General features: G+C 44.1%; 2 protein-coding genes across 6 annotated transcripts in view; both read left to right on the forward strand.

The window, feature by feature from the left end:
- Nucleotides 1-5,941, forward strand: part of CNDP1 (carnosine dipeptidase 1) — a 31,365-nt gene extending 25,424 nt beyond the window's left edge. For both annotated transcript variants that reach the window (XM_042910682.1, XM_042910683.1), the window contains 3 exons: nucleotides 1,011-1,152; nucleotides 4,319-4,466; nucleotides 4,658-5,941. In XM_042910682.1, the coding sequence (XP_042766616.1) occupies nucleotides 1,011-1,152; nucleotides 4,319-4,466; nucleotides 4,658-4,727 (360 nt within the window). In that variant the 3' untranslated portion in view covers nucleotides 4,728-5,941. The remainder of the gene's footprint in view (nucleotides 1-1,010; nucleotides 1,153-4,318; nucleotides 4,467-4,657) is intronic.
- Nucleotides 5,942-12,010: 6,069 nt separating this feature from the next.
- The window catches only part of ZNF407 (zinc finger protein 407), a 454,530-nt gene continuing 442,551 nt past the window's right edge, over nucleotides 12,011-23,989 (forward strand). For all 4 annotated transcript variants that reach the window (XM_042911180.1, XM_042911184.1, XM_042911183.1 and 1 more), the window contains exon 1: nucleotides 12,011-12,112. The gene's annotated coding sequence lies outside the window, so the exon portion shown is untranslated. The remainder of the gene's footprint in view (nucleotides 12,113-23,989) is intronic.

Below are 23,989 nucleotides of genomic sequence, written 5' to 3' on the forward strand. Positions count from 1 at the left end.
ATTAAACAGTTGACATAAAGGCAAGATTGGTTTACACACAGATGGAAAAGCTGATTGCCTACGGCCGGATGGAGCCGGAAATGCTCAAGCCTGTAGTTAGTTTGCCCGTTGGTGTCTGAAATCAGTACTCTGAAAGCAGCCGTTTTAATGAAAATGTTATCTGGAAGGAGTTACATGTCCAAATTATCAACCTATCATCAGTTTACCTCTAGTTCAACAAAGTAGGCTCTGGATAAATGGGCTCCAAGAATACCTCTTCCCAACTCTCTCTCATTGACCTCTTTTATTGTCTTCTTAGCACTAATTACATCCCAAAATACCCGCCTTCCCAGTCTCTGTCCCTGTTTTTTCCCCTCCTTCCTTCTCTTTTTGGACGTATTGTTTCTCTTTCTCAGGAGATACGAATCCCCACGAGGGCAGGCCTGTCTTCCTCTTGCTCACAGCTGTGTTCCCAGCACCTAGGACAGTTCCTGCCACATGACAGGCAGTCAATAGATGTTTGTTGAAGGAATGAATGGGAGGGATATTTCAGGGTATAGTTTTTCTTGGGAGAATTTCCATTGTGGCAACTGGAATGGAGCCCAGGGGACAGAGAAGGACTCTGAGCAAATGCTCTTTTATAGCTTAGCTCAGAATTGCCCCCACTTTCCAGAAATTTCCAAATGCATAATGTTCCCACAATAGTCACTAAGGTACTGACAAGTTAAAAAGGAGGGATATTCAAATTGAGAAGTTGTATTGTTTCCTAATTAACAAAATTCATAATAACCAGGCGTCAGAAGTCTGACACTGTGGTCAGGATGGGTGGGCGGAGGGCTGAGGACTGCAGGGTCCTGAGACAAGTGTTTCTGTAACCATTGAAGCTCTCTGTCCCTGAGGCCCCTCTGCAAGAATGAAGGCAAAATCACAGCACTGGAATTTGTCAGGCTGGGATGAAAAATTGCTATATAGTCACTGCGTGTGAGAATACCTTGACATATTCTCTTACAAATGAAAATGTTCCTTTTCAGGTGAAGCAGCATCTTGAACATATATTCTCCAAAAGAAATAGTTCCAACCAGATGACTGTTTCTATGACACTGGGACTACAGCCGTGGATGGCAAATATTAAAGATAATCAGTATCTTGCGGCCAAAAGAGCCATCAAAACAGGTTAGACTTGCGATATCTCGAGTTGCCAGTTTACCGTGGGACCAGGTGTGATGCTTGGTGGGGCAGTGGAGAAGGCAGCACATTCCAAATTTCAGTCCGGCCCTCCTTTCCACCAAGGCCATGTCACTGAGCGCCATCTATGCACAGGGCTCTTCATACACACTGTCCCACCGCCCCTACCAACAGCCTCCCCTGGTTCATCAAGTCTGGAGGACATTAAGGAATTTGCTGAAGGGCACTGAGCTGGAAGTGACAAGGCCAGGATTAGAGTTTATGTCTGGAAGCCTGAGTTTGGGGCAAAATGGTGGACTTGAGAGCCTCTGATACTTACGGAAGTGATGGCCAACATATAAAAATGTCCTTTAAAGGGCACAGCTGAATTTGTGTGAAAGTAAAGGAACTCTGGGGTTAAAAATGAGGAAGGAGCTAAAATTTAATGGAGGGAGCAAGCTTACAATGGGCCGCCCTGTGGGGATTTTCTTTTCTTCATCTTCTTTTTTTAAATTAAATTAATGAATTAATTTATTTAGAGAGACCATGAGCAGGGGAGGGGCAGAGAGAGAGGGAGAGACAGAATCCCAAGCGGGCTCTGTGGTGTCAGGGCAGAGCCCAACATGGGGCTCTAGCTCACGAACTGTGAGATCACAACCTGTGCTGAAACCAAGAGTCGAACGCTTAACTGACTGAGCCCCCCAGGCTCCCCAGGATTCACTCTTCTTGGTCGCAGGGAGGGGTGGGTTTTCATGGCCTTAGGCCAGCACGAGGTGGAGAACAGGGAACGAGACCCACTACATGAAGGTCGGGCCTTCCCCAAGAGCCAGGCTCACCCTGGAGGGGTCTAACTGAGGGCCCATCCTCACGATATTTGGGTCTTCAAATTCCACTCTCTGTGAGGTCCATAGATGCAAACGGCTCCACGGCCACGTGGGATTTCCACAGAGGTGCTTCCTGGGGAGGAGATCATTGTACAAAGTTACCAAACACATAAACTCAGTTCCACCTATCTGACTCTAAAACCAGTGGTCTTTTTTTATTGCCACTCTGCCTGTCCAAGGGTAGAGAAGGCAGCAGAGCTGTACTTGGGATTTTCTCGCTGGTCCCTATTTTGATGGCACATACTTCAAGTCCTGGGCCGGATCGTGTGGTTGGTGAGCACGGGACACGTGCCTGGGCCCTGGCTGCCTGGGTGGGGAGAAGGAATACCTAGTCTCTTTGGCTTCTGACACTGCCCACAACTGCAAAGTAGGGGAATCTCTGAAAAGCAGGGGGATTTTCAGAGTCTCCCCAAAAGCCAAGTGGGAAAACACTGACACGTGTTTGTATGGACCTGTGGGCGTTATATCCTGGGTGAGGCCTCAGGCCAGGCCCCACAGTAGTCAGAGCTGAGCTGGGCTCCGAGGTTCAGACCACCCGGGAACAGTGACACTTTACCAGGGTTATCCGTACCAAGGACAGGGACATTAAAAATTAGAGGACAGGGGGCGCCTGAGTGGCTCAGTTGGTTAAGGATCCGACTCTTGATTTCACCTCAGGTCGTGATCTCACAACTGTGAGTTTGAGCCCTGCGTCCTATTCCACACTGGATGTGGAGCCTGCTTGGGGTCCTCTTTTCGCTCTCCCTCTCTCTCGAAATAAATAAATAAAATTAAGGTCCATTCCGCTTTCACCACTGTTTATTTAAAAAATATAGTAAAAATAAAACCATAAAAATTAGAGGGCAGGTCTGAGGACAGTCTGAGACTTAGAGCCATAGTTGTCTACGCAATCATTCCTGCTGCTCCGGCTGTCGCAGGGTGTTACCACCAAACTGTAGAAACCAGGAAGAGAGAAAGAAGAGTCAGGAAGGTAAGTGCCGTGCCAGCTGAGGAGAGATGTGGGATTGAAATGTCCAGGTCAGCAGTAAAGACCTGAAATCCTCTCGCAGGAACGCATGAGGCACCTTTTGGTTTATTTGTGTGTCCAGCCAGTTCTTCTAGCAAAGTACATCACCTGGACTCACATTCACACCTCGCTCTGTGGATAAAGAACATGTGGCATGTTATCTTTTGTGTCTTTATTTTGCATCTCCCCTCCATCACTGGCACCTTGTGCCCTAGCCTCGAAGGTTTCAACTCATGTCTCTAGACCCTAGGATATCCATGAAAACTATTCCATGGGCTACCTTGACAGCTGAGCACAAAAACAACAACATTCAGGTGACAGTTGAATACAGCTATTTATTTATATATTGCTTATAAAACCAAAGAAGTCCCGCTTTCCAAATATTTAATTCATGAAGCAACCATAAAAGTAGGTACATTGTTTTGCAATACTCTTGCCAGAAATGCATGACCTCTTCCAATCATGAGAAAATATCAGACAAACCCAGATGAGGTTACAAAACAACTGATCAGTACTCTTCAAGAGGGTCAAGGTCATGAAAGAGAAGGGAAGACTGAGAAAGTGTCACAGACCAGAGGAGAGTTAAGAAGCAGTTAGGATTCTGGATTGGATCCTGGAATAGAAAAAGGGAAAGATTGGTGAAATTCAAATAGGTCTGAATTGAGTGAATAATATTATTCCAATATTAATTTCTTATTCTTTATAACTTACTGATATAAGATGTTAACTGATATAAGATGTTAACATTACAGAAAGCAAAGTGAGGAACATATGGGAACTCTGTACTATTTTTGCAACTTTTCTGTAAAATTTACAATTCAAAATAAAAATTTTATTTAAAAAGTTTTTTTAAACATTTATTCATTTTTGAGGGGGTGGGCAGAGAGAGAGAGGGGACAGAAGGTCAGAAGCAGGCTCTGAGCTGACAGCAGAGAGCCCGATGTGGGGCTTGAACTCACAAACTGTGAGATCATGACCTGAGCTGAAGTTGGACGCTCAGCAGACTGAGCCACCCAGGTGCCCCATAAGGTTTTTTTTTTTTTTTTTTTCCCCAAGTAGGTAATTGTAAAGAAGGCAACCATGGTTTTCTTCTTGCTTCTAGTGACTATTTTAGAATATAAACTGCATGATATCAAGAAGCTTACTTAACCCAGGCACCAAATTTAATGGTTAAATACAAAAGAAAAAGAAAAAAGAAAAGAGAAAGCAAACACTGCATTTGAGAAGATCGCTAGGGGTAGTGTTGTCCTTCTTTTATTCGAATGCCTTCTTTCCTGTGTTTCAGTATTTGGAACAGAGCCAGACATGACCCGGGATGGCTCAACCATACCGATTGCCAGAATATTCCAGGATATCATCCAAAAGAGTGTGATGATGCTCCCGCTGGGTGCTGTTGATGATGGGGAACACTCTCAGAATGAGAAAATCAACAGGTTAGCGGATTCCTCGGAGGGGCCAGTCCTTCACCACACAAACCCCAAGTCTCCACATGGTAACCCTCTGACGTGCTACATACTGGCGATTGAATTTCCATCACCAAACCTTCCTATTTACATTGTAGGCTACTTTGCCCTGTCATTTGCATGGAAATAACAGTGTTTCTCTTTGTTTCTTCTTTTGTTAGGTGGAACTACATAGAAGGATCCAAGTTATTTGCTGCCTTTTTCCTAGAGATGGCTAAGCTTCGTTTGTAATGACAGGAACCTTCCAGCTTAGAGCTGACCTACTGACAGACACCCTCTCCTGCAGCCCTGCATAGGAGTAGAATCTAAATATCCAGAGAATTTCCATCCAGGAAACAATGTCTTCCCTCCCATTTAAAATATCTCCCGACATTTGGGCCAGTAATAAAACCTTTTAAAGGCACAGATACTGGAAATGGTGTACCGTCCCAGTGGCACACCTTTCTGAAGTCACAGCTACCTGCAACATCTCCCTAAGTCCAGCTGTAGGAGCCCCGGGAAGAGACTCACTCTTTCCTTGGAGCACAAGGACTGTTCTTCCACTAGACTCTCCCTGGCACTTTGATGGGCCTGATCACTCCAGTGTGCTTTTAGGTTCTGGTGGTGCTCATGACATACTCATTCCATGTTTCTATCACCCTTTCCTTTACCACACATTCCTTTTGTTAGTAAAACTGTTGGTCCCACCACTGGCTACCATGATTTCCCTGTGGGTTCATTTCTAGAGGAGTAACTAAAGTGTGATGCCCTCTTAACCTTTTGCTTCTCCTTCGTTTATTTTGCCTTGCTTCTTGGAAAGTCCTGAAACAGGAATGGTCAGTAGTTGTATCCTTATGCCATTTGGGATTCCCTTTGTGAAGATGAGTACTTTTTCTATTTCAAGGCTCTTTACCTTTTCTAGGATTCATGCCAACCAACCACCTCTCCTGCACCCTCTTCTTTCTTCCTACCCCATCCCCCCAGACATCCGTGCACACATAAAGTCACCACAGGAGAATCAATCCCGATAGAATTTCCCTCCCCCCGCTGGAATTTTACTCAGTGACTACATCTAAATTGCTCAAAGCTTTTAATAGCATCGGTTTTAGATAGAGAATGAATCTAATCAGCCCTGACATCAGTAACACATTCTAAATTTAAAGCCATCAGCTAATGCTGCATTTAGTAATCATTTTAGTTAACCGTCTTGTTTGCCTTGATTGCATTTGATGGTGTAAACAAACAAACAAAAAGAATGTAATTTTTCTACAGTTGAGTGTATATAAACAAATCAATTCAATCTTTATAAATTCATTACTTAAATGACATTAATGGAAAAGAATTTAAGAGTTTATTAAGAATGTTTCTCCTAGGATTCCAAATAAAATCAAAGCATAATACATTTAATCTCTTTGTGGGTTTTTGAAATATCAGTTTTAAAAGTTGCAGCACCATATCTAAAAGGGCTGCACCATAGGCCAATGATTCAGCTTCTCATCATAGAAATGGGACACCACACGAGGTGTCAGCTTCATGGGGGCATCTATGTGAATGATCTGCTTTTCTTCTGATGGTAGCGAACATCGATTCCTATTTGTTGAGTATGGACAGGTGTTTGATACACTTTATTGTTAAGCTTGGTTCATGCTTGCCAAATTATGTTGAATCATGTGACGTTTTGGATTTTGCAGGGCCTACCTGATGTATTTGGCAGAGTTCCTAAGAACTAATTGCAAGAGGTTTAGGACACCAATTTATATTATTAAAAGGGTATTCATATTAGTCAATGAACAAAAGCTGGCTGTAAAGTAAATTCAAGCACTTCTGAGCAATGTAACATCACTCAGAGTACTGGCCTGGAAACCTGTGTGAGTGTGCATTGCATGGTGCGAGAGCCTTGTCGGTGACATGTTTTCTGCACTTGCAGCTGGAGGGGGGCAGTGGGTCAAGGGCACAACAAGGGACTTGAGGTGGGCCTCTTCTCCCTCCACATGCTCACTCCACTACATCCTTTTGTCAGTCTCTGTTAGCCCGATGCCTGGGACTCCCAGCACAGCTCTACTCAGCCACCTTTTCTGAGAACTGGGCCCCTGATCTTCCTGCAGATTTCGTATCTGAAACTTGACTCATCCAAAACGGAAACTCTTGCCCATCCTCCCAAACCTGTTTCACCTCTAGTGTTCCCCGACCTGGTACACGGATTTGGAATCCTAAATCTTCTTTGACACTTCTATTTCAGATCCAATTCAATATCAAAACCAGGTGACTCCATTAGTCAAAAGCCACCACTTCCTTCCATTTCCACTGTCACATCCAATGGCCTGAAAGCCAAATCCTGTGTAGCTTGCTTATGGCAGAAGCCCTCACCCAATCTCTCTGCCTAAATGGCAGTCCTCTTCCACGTATGTGTCACACTGCAGTGTGCATGACCCGGTGGAGTGCACTGCACACAGAAAATGCTCAGTATTGCTTGCTGAAATCTTCCTCTTAATTTTGCAGTTGCATTTTTGGAGTGTCTTCTGGTAGGTCTGCTGTCTCCTGCGTGGACTTCTATCTTTATCCTCTTCCTCTCATGTTCCTCCTAGTTGGAATTGTCTTGGGAGCAGCCAGTACTGGGGAAAAGTACATACAACAAGTCACGCTGAGGTGCCAGTGACTGATGATGGCTCACATGTATACCGCTGGGCAGTACTTGTGTCTTCACAAGGATCATGCCTTAATTCAGAGGCCACAAAACAGCAACCTGTGGCTCAAGGCTCCATTCACTCTGTTTCATGTGGCCTTTGCAGTGTCCTAAGTATTTCTGAATTGGATGCCAGCATTGCAAAATCAATAGACTGATTCGCACAAATTTCTCTTGAGCAACTACAAGATTGGGCAACACTGATCTGTTCCCACAGGCTGATGAGCCACTTGAGCTGAGAAGTTGTGCTAAGCACAGTGCCTGGCCCATAATTTGTGCTCAACAAATTTCTTGGAAGTGGAAAAAGAAGGAGGTTCACAAAAGAAGATAATGCTATTCAATTTGGTTTCTCACTTACTTTCACTTTGTAACATCCACTTTATATTTTCTGGAGCTTGTAACACTCAAGAAAGCTCATCTTCCTCTTAACTACGTTGTAAAGAACTTTCCTCTATAGGAAGCAAGCTCTGGGAGGCAGAGGCTGAGTTGGGTATATTCTATATTTTGCTCAGCCATCCAAAGGCTCAAACAATTGATGAAGTACAAAGAGAAATACAGGAGATTTTCTGAAGCAAAGTGATGTATTCTTTCTTTTCCAGCATGATGTGGAAGAGGACAGATGGTAGGTGTAATGACTATAATTTCTTAACAGTTATGATAAATAAATAAATGCTTCTGAGCTTTTTTAGCTTGAGTAGATTAAAGAGAAAAAAGTTTTCATCACATGGAAAAATTTTATTTAAAAACATTATACTGTATAATTTCTTATCCAGAATGAAAAAAGATGTCAGAAAAATTATGCCTTCGACTATGATAGAAAATGTGAAGTTTGAAATCATCTCACCTCCCACATTGAAATTCACCAAAACAGCATTCAAAGAGAACGTAGATTTAAAATTCTAGTGTGGGTGGTTAAGTGTTCATAGCACATTCTTACTGTTATTGTAGGTAGGCATTTAAAAGTAATGGAAGTACATGTTAATTTAAAGGAAATTAGCACTTTAAATGTCACTGTTAAATTCATCTTCAAAAATGATTAGTCACCAAAAATGACCAATGCTTTCTTTCAAATTTTGAATAATTAGAATCGAATAAACGAGGCCATCTAAACTTTATTTAAAACTCACTTGAGGAACCAGAAGGCAGAGCCCAGGGTTACCACATTAGGACACAGTAAGAGGAGGGAGGTTCTGGAAAGAAGAGTCACATAAGGAAAAGCACCAAATTCTGCATACTCTGCCTAAATTGCCAGATGACCTCTGAACTAAGCCTGTGTGAGGCAGATTAAAGCATCCCAGCTGAGGCTGAGGGAACTGAATTAGATTTCAGTTGCCACCACAACAAGGGAGACAAAGTATGGAGTATGAATACAGTCAGAATAACTAACTGCCTATTAAAACTCTATCAACCACAAACAACCTCTTCAGAGGAAAGTAACTAAATTCAGAATAGCTACATTAGTTAAATGTCTAGGATACAACTCAAAATTACTAGACATTTAAGAAACAGGAAAACATGACCCCTAATGAAGAAAAAAGAAAATTAATGATGCTTAATCCCCAAATCATTTATATATTGGAATTAGCAGACAAAATGTCAAAGCAGATATTACAGCTTTGCTCAAAGACATAAAAGAAAATATGCTTTTAATAAGTAAACAAATAGGAAATCTCATCAGAGAAATAGAAATGGTGAGACAATTGAATAGAAATTTTAGAACTAAAAGATGCAATATCTGAAATAAAATCATTAGCAGTTTTAACAGATGATTTGAGATAACAGAAGGGAACATAGAACACAGATCAATAGAAATTATTTAATCTGAAGAACTGAGAGAAAAAAAAGAATGAAAACAAAACAAAAAAGGACAAAGCCTCAGTGAATTGTATATAATGTCGACGTGTATATATATTTGATTGGAGTTCAGGAGAAAAAGAGAATGGGGAACAAAAATATTTGGAGAAATAATGCCCCCCCAATTTTCCAAACACGGTAAACTTACAGATGTTAAAGGCTCAGAAAACACCAAGCTGGTTAAGTGTGAAGAAAAATCGGGGCTAGGCACATCATAATCAAACTGCTAAAAGCCAAAAATTAAGAGAAAAATTTGAAAGTAGCCAGAGAAAAATGACAAATTACATATACGGAAACATAAAAGTTCTGAATGATCTCTGCTCCATCAGAAACAAATGGAGGCCAAAAGATATGGAAAGATATCTTTAATAAACATCTCTTGTGGGCAGCACATGGGGCTAAGATATTCTTTTTTATCCATTCTGGCAATTCATCTGTAACCTTTTGCAAATCCCTTAAATTATTGTAATGCAGGAGGACAATAAAAAATAGGTGCAAAAATATGAATAAGGTCTGGTTATTTTTTTTAATGTTTATTTTATTTTTGAGAGAGAGATACTCACTTCTAAATGAATGGGGGAGGGGCAGAGAGAAAGGGAGACACAGGATCCGAAGCGGGTCCAGGCTCTGAGCTGTCAGCACAGAGCCTGACACGGGACCCACAACCTCAGATCATGACCCGAGCCGAAGTTGGCTGCTTAACCAACTGAGCCACCCAGGCGCCCCAAGGTCTGATTATTAGAGAAGAGCATTGTATCAGCCCTAATTTCTTGATTTTGATAATTGTATTGCTATCTCAGAGACTACCCATGTTCTTAGGACATGTACACTGACATGTAGGGTTAAAAGGGCATCTTGTTCGCAATGTATTTTCAAATGGTTCTGAACAAACTATGCATAAACCCATGAAGCAAATATGGTAAAATGCTGATAATTACAGAATCTGGTTGGAGGAGACATGGGAATTTTTTTGTACTTCTAACTCTGAAAACCAGACATTATAAAGCAAAAAGAAATGACGTCAGAAATTAAATGTTCTCCAAATTCTAGTTGAGTGTGAATGATAAGCTTGTAGGAAGGAAATAAAATCCATTATTCTTGCTTTTTTTTTTTTTTTTTTTTTTTTTTTAAATTAGGGAAAACACACACATCATCAAAAATTTCCACGAGGAAAATGAGGTCCAACTGACTTCCTCAAGGTCACATTAGGACGTAAAAGTCCGGTTTCAGCAACATAATGGATGAAACTGAAGATGAACTCAGATTTTATTTCAATGCTCAAGGGTGAAAGATAACACGTTAACTACATCTCCCAGGTAAGAAAGGTAGCAAGACCAATCACCCAAAGACCCAAAAGGATGCCTAATCCACACGGAGAACTGCACTATTGCTACCATTCAGAGACCTGTGACCATGTCATACAAGACTAACACTGTCAAAACAGATATTTAGAAGGTTATATTAACAAGTACTACATTTTCAAGTAAATTCTAAGTAATTTTCACGTGAACTCTTTGGAGGCAGAATCTAGCTTTTTACTTATCTTTTACCAGTAATATTTTCATTGTTTTCACCTGTAAATGTTGGTTAATGGCACAAACATAACATTGACAGGCTAGCCACCTGTTCTAATTGTTTTCCATGTATTTCTCTGGAACTTTTAATGCACTATTACTAAACTGAGTCGGTATGGTAGGCTGGAAAAGGCTGACTGGAGTTCAAAGCTGAATCCCACCTTTACTAGCTGCCAGATCTTGGAATGGTTATTCGACTATTTCAACCTGCATTATCCTACCTGCTGTGAAACACAGACGTGAGAACTCACATGGATTCCAATGGGAATTTGACCAGATACCACCGATGAAAATTATTCTAAACAAATACGAAAAGTTGTCATCACCTGAATAGTTGCATTTTTCAAAAAATAATTGCGTGGACTTGACTTTGAGAGATGATTTGTTTTAGAAAGCCTTAGCACTATTACCGTAAGGCAATAATTTTAAAATCCCGTTTGCTTAAAATTATCTTTATAAACACAAACCGATTATTTCAGATTTTCCTAGCCAACCTGACCCCAGACGGGGTGTCTGTCACTGAACTTTTCAAGCTGTGGTTTTCCTTGCTAGACTTTGGGTTTCCAAAGAAAAGGTTGTGAAGTGTAGGTCCGGGTAGGCTCCTGCCTCGGGCCCTGCCGTTAACATTTACGAAATCAGCCCGTACGGGGACGTTTTAGACACCGAGTACTTCGCAGCTTTTACAGCCAAACCGGCGAACCACCACCTGCGGCTTCCCTGCCTCTCTGCTAGGGTCAGGATTCGGCTCGAGGCTTCCCAGGGCCTTGACTCCGAGGGTCCCTTGCTGGAATCACCCGAGTGGGTCTCCTCGCACTCTGGAGCTGCGCAGGCGCCTGCCATAGCACAAAACCCTCGCCCTTTCGGATGAGGGCTCAGAGGCGCCGGGCGCCCGCCGCCCGGTCCAGGCCGGGGATAGCCAGCCGTTGGTCGCCGGCCGGCGCAGGCCTCTGCGGTCCCCGCAAGGCCCAGGCCGCGTCCTTCTCCCGCGCCGCCCTCAGGGCACTTCATGGCCTTCGGGCGCCGGGGCGGAATGGGGAGTACGGGGGTAGGGAGGAGCCAGGACCGCCAGGGAGGCGCCCGCTCCGGGACCCTTTGGAAGTCCCAAGGGGTGGGGGCCCTCCTGCTCGGACAGCGCCAGCTTTCCAGCCTGACACGCATCTCCCCTGGTTTAGATTGACTCCGTGGGCCTTCCGTCTTCCTCTCTGGGGGAAGGGCGGGACTTCCGGCCTCATTTCTCAGTGGCTTCCGGTAAGAGCTGATGGACTGAAAACAAGGCGGCACAGGGGGTCTGCGGGCCACTCGGGGCAGAAACAGGGAACCCGATGTGGGTTTCACTAAACCAGTTCCGAGATTCTGTTTTTTGGACGTGGTGTCCGGCGCTCGGCCCACGACGGAGTCGACCCGGGAACCGCCGGAAGTCGCTCAAAGGAGAGACAGGAAGTCCCTCCTCTTCCTCCCAGAGGGAAGACGGTGAGCCGGAGGAGTCAGTCAGAGGGGCGAGCAGGAGCGATCCCGTCGGCAAACAGGTAAGTTATTCTCTGGCCGGGGCGGGGGGTTTGGAGGCGGGGACCGTCCAGCGTCAGCGCGGGGCCTGGGGGCGGTGGCTTGAGGGCCCGGGCCCGGGCGGCCGGGCGCCGGGAGCCCCGCCAGAGCCCTTCGCTCTTCCTCCTCCCCCCTCCCCCCGCCTCCGCCCCTCCCCGCTCGCCGGTCCCTCCCGACGCCGCCCAGCCTCGCCCGGCACACGCCCGCTGCCCGCGGCCCGGCCGCCGCCCGGCCTCCGCTCCCGCCCTCCCCCGCTCGCTGCGCGGCAGCCTGCGGCCGGGCTCGCGCGGCCAGCGGGGCCCCGGCTTCCCCGCGGGGCTGGCTGTCAGCAGCCTTGCACGCAGCGAGCGGGGCGTTCCTTACCGCCCGGCTCTCTCCGGGTGAAACAGCTGCCCCGGCGCGGAGCTGCGGAGGTGTGGGTCTCTAGTCCCGGCCGTGGTTTCCTCCGCCGCCCGCCCACCGCCGTCACCCCCCAGAGGCACTGATGCGCCGCTGCCACCCGCGCCTCCTTCCGTTAAGGACGCTGGTGCGGTCGGCGGCCCCTGACGCTGGCGACCGAGTGCTGAGCGAGTGCAGGTGGAGGGTCCAGGCCCCCCAGGTTCAGCCGCTCTCGGCACCGGGGCGGGGGGCGGGGGGACCCGGGGCTGCGGCGCACCAATGTCTGCAGCAGTGGCTTTTGCCCCGGTAGATTCCCACCTCTTCTTAGGCAGAGAGCACGTCCTGAGTGCGCTTGCCCGCTTTCTGGAGATTAGTCTGGTGGAGGTGGGTCCTGGAGCTGCTGACCCCTGTCGGTTGTGTTGAGTTTGAGCAGCCCTTTTACTTCTTGGGGGAGTTGAGGAACGCGAAGGGCATCTTGGCAAGGTTGGCATCCATTGACACACGTGTAGGGTTTCTTTATTTTGTAGATAATCATAACCCTAATGGTGACTGAGTTACAACCTTACGGCCAGTGCTGGTGGAATTAGTTACAGCATGCACCTGTTTTGCGGTGAAGGGTGAGTCCAGTTGGAACACCCGTAAAGGGAAGAGCACTAATACGTATTGATGAGAACATCATTAGGAGAGCTCATTTGATGTATACTCTGTAAACTTCGCTCAGCACCGCAGTCTTCTAGAGTAGCGATTGTTATTCCCTTTGTTAACTACCAGTTAAAAGCCAGATTAAATAATGTGACCAAAGTTAACGTCAGAATTCAAACCTCGGGTGTTTGGTAGTCATTCTTTCTCAAGTTTGTCACACTCGAGATTAGGAACTCCCGTTGGCTCTCCAGTAGTTGATGTCTTCTCGCACATTTGGTAAGGCAAGTGTGATTATTGCTGAAAACAGTTGCTACTGGTGTCTTTTTTAAAAACCTTATTTTGGCATAATTTCAGATGTACAGAAAAGCCGTAAGACCGGACAGAGAGTGCCACTGGTATTCAGTAAAGTGGCTCCCCCTCAGCCAATACGGGTTCCTGCTTTTTTCCAGACACTGCTCTAGGTGCTGGAGTTATAATACACTGCCTGGGAGGGTTTCAGGATCTGGTTGGGGAGACAACAGAAACAGATACAGTGCCTTTTGCCAAGTGCTAACATGGAGATACGGGAGCATAGAGCAGATGGTCTGATTCTACCTGCCTGCCAGGGAGGGGTCAGAGCTTGCAGCTTACAGTGAGTTAGGTCTCGAGGATTAGTGGGTATTCACTGGCTCCATGGGACATTTGTCCCAACATTGTCTCTAATAGGTTTGTGTTGTTAGGGGAGAATTCTCTCACCTTCATAAAACAGAGTCTCTTCCTCCTCTTTCCCATATTTCAAAGAAGAGGTTGGTATCATGGGGGTCACAGGTATCACAGTTGTGAGAAGAATCCCACTTCATAAATCCATGAGTAGGATAAGAAATTAAACTGTGTTTCTTATGCAGCAGTGAAAATGTCTAGACCTATAGATTTTAAATTTCTTTGTTTTCAAACTTATTAAATACTTTTTGTCTGATCACAAGTGTTCTTTTTTAAAAATTTTTTTTTTATTTTTATTTTTGAGAGGGAGCACAAGTGGGAGTGGGGCAGAGAGAGGGACACACACATACACACACAGAGTCTGCTGGCTCTAGGCTCCAAGCTGTCAGCAGAGAGCCCCCTGTGGGGCTCAAAGCAGCAAACTACGAGATCATGACCTGAGCCAAAGTTGGACGCTTAACCGACAGCCACCCAGGTGCCCCAGATCCCACATGTTCTTTATGCACAGACAGGGACACAGTTGCTCTGAACTATAACCTGGTGCGTGAGATCCCACGCCAGACATTTGCGTGAGTGTCATAGCTTGGCTGCTGTAACAAAATATGATAGCCTGGGGGACTGAAGCCACAGACTTTTACGCCTCGCAGCTCTACCCAGGATCGTGGTGCTGGTTCCTGATGAGGACTCTTCTTGGCTTACAGAAGGCAACTTTCTTGGTGTGTTCTCACATGGCAGAGAGCGAGAGAACTCTAGTCTCTCTTCTTTCCTTTTTTTTTTTAAACAGATTATCTTTTTTAAAGTTTATTTATTTTGAGAGAGTGCGCATGCACAAGCAGGGGAGGGGCAGAGAGAGTGGGAGAGAGAGGATCCCGTGCCAACTCTGTGATGTCAATACGGAGCCTGACACGGGGCTCAAACCCGTGAACCGTGAGATCATGGCCTGAGCCTAGATCAGGAGTCGGATGCTCAACCAACTGAGCCACCCAGGTGCCCTGCTCTTGATTCCTTTTGGAGACCCTACCCTCGTGAACTCGTTTAAGTTGAATTACCTCTCAAAGGCCACACTGTCACATTGGGGATTAGGGATTCAACATATGCCTTATGCAGGTCGTAATTCAGTCTACAGTAGATGGGTTTCCTAGAGACATTGTCATCATGTGGGATTCCTCCTACACACACCTGACAAAGAACTAAATACGAAACCTTAGAATCAGCATTTCCGTAGCTTTGGTTAATGCAAGTGTAATTTTATCTAAATAAATTATCTTAGATAGATACGGTTCAGAGACCAGTTGAGGAAAAGAAGGCATTTTCATGGTTTCTTTCTAATGAAGAAGAGATAGGTGGTGAAATGCTGTGGTGGTCTTTTCGTTTTAGGCTTTAGAGGAATGAATATTGTCCTAGATTGATCAAATCTGGGTGTAAGGACTGTGGCAGTGATCTGTTCCAGTTCCCTCCTTGTTTTGTAAGGAGGCTGAGCCCCCACAGAGGCTGAGTAATCTTTCTCAGAGATTAGTGAGAGAACAGGGATTAGAGTCAGGCTTCCTGATTTACAGGCTAGTCTTTCTTGCTTCCATCATTGGTTCTCAAACTTAGGGTGCATCAGAGTCACTTGGAGAGCTTTGTGAAAAAACACGCTGAGCATCCCCCCTGGAGGCTCTGATTTGGCAGGTCTGGACTGGGGCTGATAATTTGCATTGTGACAAGTTCCTCCTGGGCTCTGGGGTCACACTTTGGGAACCCTGGTCTTCTACGATGTTGCCTTTGATCTCTTATAAGAAGAGACTAAGTAAACTCCATGGGCTTATACCAGTATAATCTTTTCCCTGGTACTCAGAGAGTCAGGTTCCTTAATTTTGTGCTATAAACAGCAATGCACCAAAACCATAGTGATTAAATGGGGGAAAAAAAAGGACTAGAAATATGGCATTTCTCAGAGAGTCATTTTGACATTTTCAGGGATAATTTTTGGACTTAACTCTAGAGGTCAAAACCACTTACTGCTGAAGGGAATATGTGTGAAGTGTGAGGGCCCTCCCTCTTCACAACATTTGCACTAAAAAGGGTGTCAGGATTAATTGCTAGATTGTGTAGGATTGAAAAATTACTTCCAGTTTTGTTACTCAATGCTTTTCTCTGTAGTGTTCTAAAATGTTCATTTCTTATATATCAAAATCTTATCAGGCTCTAGCACAGTTACGTGCCCATGAATGAAAGTTGAATTAAACAAACATTAAGGGAGAAAATAAAGTAGGTCATTTATCTGGAGAGATTTCAGTTCCCTAGGAAAGTTACTGTACTCACTACATTATCCCAGCTATAAGCTTTTATGAAATAATTACATTTCATTCCAATTTAGGCCTTATTTGGAATTACTGGGATTGTTTTAGCACAATTTTGGAGGATGTAGCCTATCTTTATGTTACATTTAATCAGTGATCCCTCTCACGCCTTTGTATCATTCAGTTGCAATGATTCGTTAACACTTTATACTTTGAAATAATTTTGGAATTATAAAAAAATTGCAAAAATAGTTCAAAGAGTTCCTGTAGACTTTCAACCAACATCCCTCGTTAACATCTCATGCATCCATGGTGCAGTTATCAAAACCAGACACATGATAACATTATTATTTGAGTTTCACCATGGATGTCCTTTTTCTGGTCCGGGATCCAGTCCAGTGTCCCACGTTGCATTAAGGTATTCTGTCTCTTTAGTCTCTTCCAGAATGTGACAGTTCCTTTTGGGTTTCTTTATTTTTCATTACCTTTATACATTTGAAGAGTGCTGATCAGTTATTTTGTAGAATGTCCCTCAGTTTGGATTTGTCTGATGTCCTTTCATGATTAAATTGAGGGTTAAGCATTTTGGCAGGAATACCACAGTGGAGAAGTTGTGCCCTGCTCAGTCTTATATTGGGACATGCGTGATATAGATACATCTTGCTACTGATGAGTGTTAATTTTGATTTCTTGGTTGGGGTATGTGTGATATCTGTGCTCTAAATTAAAAAATTTTCCCTTTGTAATTAATGAGTTTCATAACTTTACCGATTTTTGGTGCAGCAGATTAAAAGGAATGGACATATAATGTCAGAATCCTTTGAGCCTATCCCCCATTGTGAGATGTTTCTTATCATGAGAGGCTTAGACACAAACATAACAGGATAAGGGAAAAGTGTAGGCTCTTGGAAGAATGGTTATTTGCTCAAGAACTGGTACTTGATCTTGGTCAATCTCAGTTTTGAATTGGCAGGAATGGAAGCTGTTTGTCCCAACTCTTGCTGTGGTTCTGCAGTGTCTCACATTTGTTTTCCAGCGTGTGTCTTTCTGTAATGACACTGCATTTCTTAAAATTCTCCCTAGAGTCTTTTTGTAGAAGATAGATGCACTTCATTCATCACAAGGCATTTGCTCTAAGTGTGCTCTCCTCACCAGCACTGGCTGGTCCGTGGAGCTGGGCGCATGTGTTCTCCTTGTATGCCTCGGTGAGATGCTAGACGGGTTACACCCCACCCCGGCCCCCCCCTCCCAAGGTACTTGACAAATATTTATGAATAAATGAATATTTATATGTGTATTTTGTTAACTGCTCTTGTAAGTTACCAGAGTATTGCGGATAACTTTTCACATTGACACAGCTGTGTAATCTGCAGTGTTCCAGGATGTGGACATACCACAGCAGCCTCTTCGTTAGCTCATCTTGCATCATTTGATATTAGTTTGTTTATAAGTTTTGTATTATAAAGAGCTTCATGGTAAATATCCTTAAATATGTACTTTGTCCAGTTATTTCCTTAAATAAATTCTGTGGAGATTTTGATAGCCTAAAGAAGACACCTATGGTAAGGCTATGTATATATAAACGCACATATATATAGGGTGTGTGTGTGTGTAGAGAGAGAGAGAGTGAGCGAGTGAGCGCAAAATTACCCTCTAGAAAGTGTATAGATTTATACCCCATCCAGTACTATTGAGAATGACAATTTTCTTACACTTTTTCAACAATGCTTAATTCTCATGTTTTTAGAAAGAGACTACATTGAGTTCTTTTGAGATTTTTAAAGATTGTTCCTGCAGTGTGGTGGGTTCAGGATCATAGTCTAATTTGCTAATAACTTTCCGTATTTTCAGATTTTTGTCTGCGTCAGCGAGGAAGCAGAATAAACCCAGTGGAGGAGTGTTAACACCTAATCAGTATTTCACTTGAGACACTTCTTGTATCCTCCTGGAGGTTATAGTTGGCTGTGTCTGTTGGCCTTTACCAAACAGGAAACTTCCTAAGAGTGGGATACATTTCTAAATCACATTATTCACAAAAATCAGCCACAGGTCAATTAAAGCCTTAAATACAGAAGGCAAAACTGTGAAACTTGGAGAAGAGAAGGTAGGACAACAGTTGCATGACTCTGATATAGGGAAGACATTCTAAAAATCACAGAAGGTGCAAAGCGTAGAGGATGGGGAATGTTTGACAATATTAATATTGACAACTTGTGCTTATTAAAATAAGCCATCAAGAAAGTGAACAGACAAGTCACAAGTGAGAATAGTTATGTTCAGTACAGATTACTGATAAAAAGATTAGTATCAGCAAATCAGTAATAATAGTAGAAAAATGAGCAAAGGCCCCCATTAGCATCCCCAAAAGAGGAAACCCAATGCAGAGGTTTTCAACTTGATTCGTAATTAGGGAGGGGCAAATTAAGACCAAAATGGTATATAGTTTCATCCACATTAGGTTGGCAACCACGTGCAAATCTGGCAATGTCTGTTGTTTGGGAGGTAAGGAACAACTGGAGTGCTTACCCACAACCGGTGGGAGTGTGAATTGGTACAATAACTTTGGGATTTTCTAGTAAAGTTAGAGATGCATGTGCCCTTTGGCCCAGGAATTCCATTCCTAGGTCTTTATCCCAGTGCAGTGCTTCTAAGTTGTGTTCCCGGTATTCCACGGGAACTTGGTAGGCAGATTTGGGCCTCGCCCTAGACCTACTGAATCCGACTTTGGGGATGGGCCAGCTTAACAAGCTCTTCGGGTGACGGAGCGCATGCTCAAGTTGGCAGCCCACTGCCCTGGAGAAAGTCACGTACCTGCGTGCTGGGCAGCACGGAAAAGCTTGCCTGCAGTTGTGCCAGTCAGAGGAAAAAGCTGGACCAGCGTCCCTCACGGGAGAGTGGTTAAATTCGGTTACATTTCCACAGTGAAGGACTATGCAGTGCTGGGAGTGAATGGGTCTTAGATACGTGCATCACCAGGGCTTAGTGTCAGGAATGTCACTGGGGGGAAGAGAAGACACTTCCAGCAGAATGCATACCGTATTTTTTTGCTTTTTTTTTCTTGTAAGTTTAGAAATGTGCAAAGCAAAATTGCAGACTGTTAGAGGTACAGATTTAGTAAAGTAATACAGAAAACATGTACATTACAAATGCTAAATCCACATTAGCGGACAGCTCTGTAAGAAGAGGGAAGGTGATGGGGCACCAAGAGGGGCTTAAAAGATACATAATTTCATTTTCTTAGGCTGTGATCTGTACCAAGGGCTTTGTTTCATTGTGCTTAATACCTTGCATATATTAAAATTATTTTTTGTATCTACCAAATACTAAATTTTTTTAACGTTTAGTTTTGAGAGAGAGAAACAGAGAACAAACGAGTGGGGGAGGGGCAGAGAGAGAGGGAGACACAGAATCCGAAGCAGATTCTAGGCTCTGAGCTGTCAGCACAGAGCATGACGTGGGGCTTGGACTCATGGACTGTGAGATCATGACCTAAACCGAAGTCAGATGCTTAACTGACCGAGCCACCCAGGCACCCCTGTAGCTGCTAAATATTTAAAACACAAGCATCTGTGGTTTTTTCCCCCTCTTTTTGCAAAGTCGGTCTACACAGGGACTTTGTATGAAAAAGATATGATGGAGTGACTGTGGTAAAGATGTGCTTTTGCAGGGTTAGGATAGAAAAGTACTTTCATGAGTAGAGATTTGAAAAAGGAAATTAGTCTCAATGATAACGATTGGTAATGCTTGCTGAGCGCTTACTCGGTGCTAAGCACATTGTGTGCTGAGCATATACTCTGTTAACTGAGGACTGAGCATCACAGCGAATCTGTGGGGGTCAGGATCACTCCTGGAGAGGAGGGGAGGTGGCTCTGGGCACCCAGCTGTCTGACTCTGAAACACCCTGTCCGAGAAGGGCAGAGCTGAAGACAACCCGACAAAAGAGAGTCAGGACTGAGAGTGTTGGGGTCACGAGAGAAAAAGGAAGAGTCTGAGTGGGGGTGTAGAAGACCCTTAAAGGGGCTGTTTACCCCGTTTGCAAAGTTAACTTTATCTTAGCTTTGTTTTTAAACCAGTGTACGTGACTTTCTCATTAGCAGATGGCAAGATGTACTCTGTGTTAGTTCCAGGGATTGCGCCTTCCAGTTCATGAGAAACTGGTATTATGCCATAGGGTTTGGAAAATCATACTTTTTTGCTTGGGTAATTGGTTGCTAAAAAGGGAGCTTTGGGGAAATCTACCTTTGCCTTTTTTTTTTTTTTTTTTTTAACCTTTGATAATTTTTTTGACTGTCATATTTATCCTATATTATGAGGACTTTTTCTTAAACATCGCTTATACTGAAAACCTTATTTAAAGCCATCATGGTATGACAGTCACTCCTTGAAATGAACAAGTACAGGGAAAACAAAAATGTGGTTCTAGAAGCCCTAAGTCAAATGACATGTCCTGTGGAACCAAATAGCACTACTAATTTTGTTTGATATTCAGAGTGCTAAAATTGTCTAAACCAGGAGAACTGTCAAACATTTGTAATTATGTAATGTCATACTTTCTAGCAACGTCAGCCCCTCACTCAGAAGTTGACAGCCCATGAGAGTCCTTCCATAGCTGGAATGTCTGCATTTCAGACACATGTACTGCTTGTCAGAGATGCCTTATGGGCAAATGTGGAACACGGGCTTCTTAAAACAGATTTTAGATACTTCAGCTTTTCTAGTCCTGCTGCATTTTGCTGAAGCTACATAATCTCAGTCTTAATTCTTGGTGCTTTTCACGGTGTTTCATGTTCATACGAATCTTTTATTTTCTCTCACATGCTGTGCTGTTTTCTTCCCTGAAAAAAAAAAAAAAAAAAAAAAACAACCGCAACAAAGTCCCAGATAGTACTAAATAAATGCAAGTAGGGTAATAAGAAGTGTAGTTGGGAAGAAACATTGTTTAACACAGTTAGAGTTATATCAGTGCAATCATCTAATTTAACTAAAGTCCAGCATTCTTGTCAGCTGCTAAATACATGGAAACTTTGTGTTTTAAACCTAGAAGAAGCAATAAGCTACTTCTTCTGAAGTGTATAATTCACATATGAATTCTGCTGATTGTAAATTATGGATCAGAATTTGATATATAATTATTGGATCAGTTATTATAAAACGAGGACTCATAGTTATAAGAGTGCATATAATTATAAAGCCATTAGAATTTAAACTAAGGTGGTAATGTACTTTTAAAAATAGCTTAGAAAATTTAGATCATTAAGGAGAGCTAGTAGAAATTATTGTCTTTCAAAAAATGAGATCAAATGGTTTTCATGAAGAATCGTCTGGGTCCATTATGTGATTTTCCACATAGGTGGTGTTTAATACCCTAGGCTTTCAGGGTATAGGTATAGGTTGAGGCAGTGTTTGTTAAAAGTGACATTCAGAGTAATTTTTTTTTTTTTTTTTGAGAGAGGGAGAGACGGAATCCCAGGCAGGCTCCACGTTCAGTGCAGAGCCTGACGCAGGGCTTGGTCCCACAGCCCTGGGATCGGGACCCGAGCCAAAACCAAGAGTGCAGTGCTCAACTGACCGAGCCACCCAGGCGGCCCTCACTGCAGTTCTTCATGGCAGATGATGACGTAGGCAAACGATTTGGGGGTCTCTGTGGGATGGCCCGTTTAGTGCAGCACGTTTGCTCTCCTTGCTGGCTCAGCTTTCTCTCTCCCCTCTCTTTCCTCCCCTGCACCTCAGCTCCAGGTCTTGGAGACACATGCGAAGTGTGTGTTCGCTTTTTCGAAGGTAGGAGGGACTTCAGTCCAGTGGGTCTCAAACCTGGCTCATCAGAATCACTCAGGGAGCTCTTTAAAACCGCAGACTTTTGTCCTCACTCCGGACTTCTTAATCAGTGTCTCTCTGTCGGTAAGACCAAGAGTTCAAGCTTTGATGATTAGGTGGATTTGTAGGTGATTGATCCTGTGTGTAATTCCCTTGGTTTTCATGTGTGCAAGTAATAGCCGCGGGCATGCTCTTCGGGGATAGCTGTATGTCTCAGGGTTTTGTAAGTCTTGTAGACTGAAAGCCCTCCTTAATGGTCAGATGCTCAGCAGTATGATAATGTTTGGATTGGCGTGTGGGAGAGGGAGGGACCGGCCGCCCCCTCCCCTCCCCCCCCCCCCCCCCCCCCCAAGTCCGTTCTCTTTGCTCAGAGAGAGCTGTGTGTTTCCAGCTCACACTCTTCAGACTCCCTGCCAGCCACGCAAGTGTGAGTCCTGTGGTGGGTGCTGCCTCGGAGTCAGGGTTTGAAGAAGAAGCGCGCTGCCTTCCTTGTTCAAGCGTGTTCGCTCCTGTCAGCCAAACTCAGGGCATGAGGAAGCTCGAAGGCCGGCCTTGACCACGGAGGGAGCCAGGATTCTGGAGTCAGCCTGGAGCTGACTGCCTGCAGCCCAGGGACACTGGCCTCGGAAGTTTACGGGAGCCAGATACACACTTCCGTATCTGCATGTGACCCATTCTAAAGCCCACTTCTTATTAAGGTGTTAAGGTGTCAGGGCATTGGGTTCATGTCGGTTTGGGTTTAGCTGCGATGTCCAAATCAAGAAGGCAGATGCAGAGAACCGGTTTTCCTTCCCACGGAATTCTGTTCTCTAACCCTACAATGTAGAAACGTAGTAGTACAGAGTTAGGGCATCTTATCAGACCAGAGTATTTTCATAGAGGTTTGATCTGAAGGAGGCTACTCACATGCGAACGTTAGTAAATGAAGACGATGACAAGGACCTGGAGGGTTGTCAGTGACAGGAGGGGACTGATTGTCAGAGCATTCTTGCTTAAAAATGAACTGGGAGCCAAGAATTCTTAACTTTTTATTCTTTTTTTTCTTTTTTTGAGAGAGAGCATGCGCATGTGCGTACGTGGGGGAGGGGAGGAGTGGAGGAGCCAGAATCCCAAGCAGGCTCCACGTTCAGTGCGGAGTCTGACGAGGGGCTCGATCCCACAACCCTGGGATCGTGACCGGAGCCGAAGTGAAGAGTCGAATGTGTGACTGATTGAGTCACCCAGGCGCCCCTACTCTTACCATTTTTATTGATTTCTTAGAATTTATGTAATTAAAACGTTAGTAAATGAATATGGTGTGATGCAGTTTTTCTAGTGTTAAGTCATTTGCTACTTCCTCACTGTTTTTGCTATATTTTATCTCACCTGGGCTTGTATTTTAATCTCATCTTGTTTTTTAACTTGGCCTTGTCATAAGAAGCAATGTGTTAATACATGCGGAGTCCTAGGGTGGTCCTGTTTTCTTCCTGTACACATTTGAATAATACATAACTTATTTAAAAATCCTCACTTGTGGTATATGACTTTATTTTACAGTGCCGTTAGTGATATTTCTGTCACATTTGGGAAATACTGTTCACGTGAGAAATACGATTTTTTAGTAACTTCAGTGCTACACCCATGAAATTTGAACAGGAATAAGTGTGGTCACATGGAAACTAGCAGACACACGACGTCTAACGGGGCTTTGGCTGCAGCATTTTCCTATTGAGAAGGTCAGTATTCTGTTTGCTTAAGTCTGAGCCTGTTGCTTGTCACCGAGGGATAAGGAGAACAGTGTGTCTCAACCGTCCGCAAACAGGGTGAGGGATAGTCTTCTAGAGTTAGTGGCCACAGGGCCTGCAGAAAGGAAGGCGACGTCCCGGAAGACACCGATACTTGGGTGGAGAAGGAACGTGATGGTAACCCCCCAACCCGAGGGCATATGGGGGTAAGAAGCCTTGGAAGGGGCTGAGAAGCGCCGTTAGATTACAGATTTAAGTTGTTTCCGGTCTGTGAGGAAAGAAGGGCAGTGGGGACAGGATTCGCATCTCCGTCTTCTTCTGG

This window comes from Panthera leo, chromosome D3, assembly GCF_018350215.1.
Source record: "Panthera leo isolate Ple1 chromosome D3, P.leo_Ple1_pat1.1, whole genome shotgun sequence".
NCBI lineage: Eukaryota > Metazoa > Chordata > Mammalia > Carnivora > Felidae > Panthera > Panthera leo.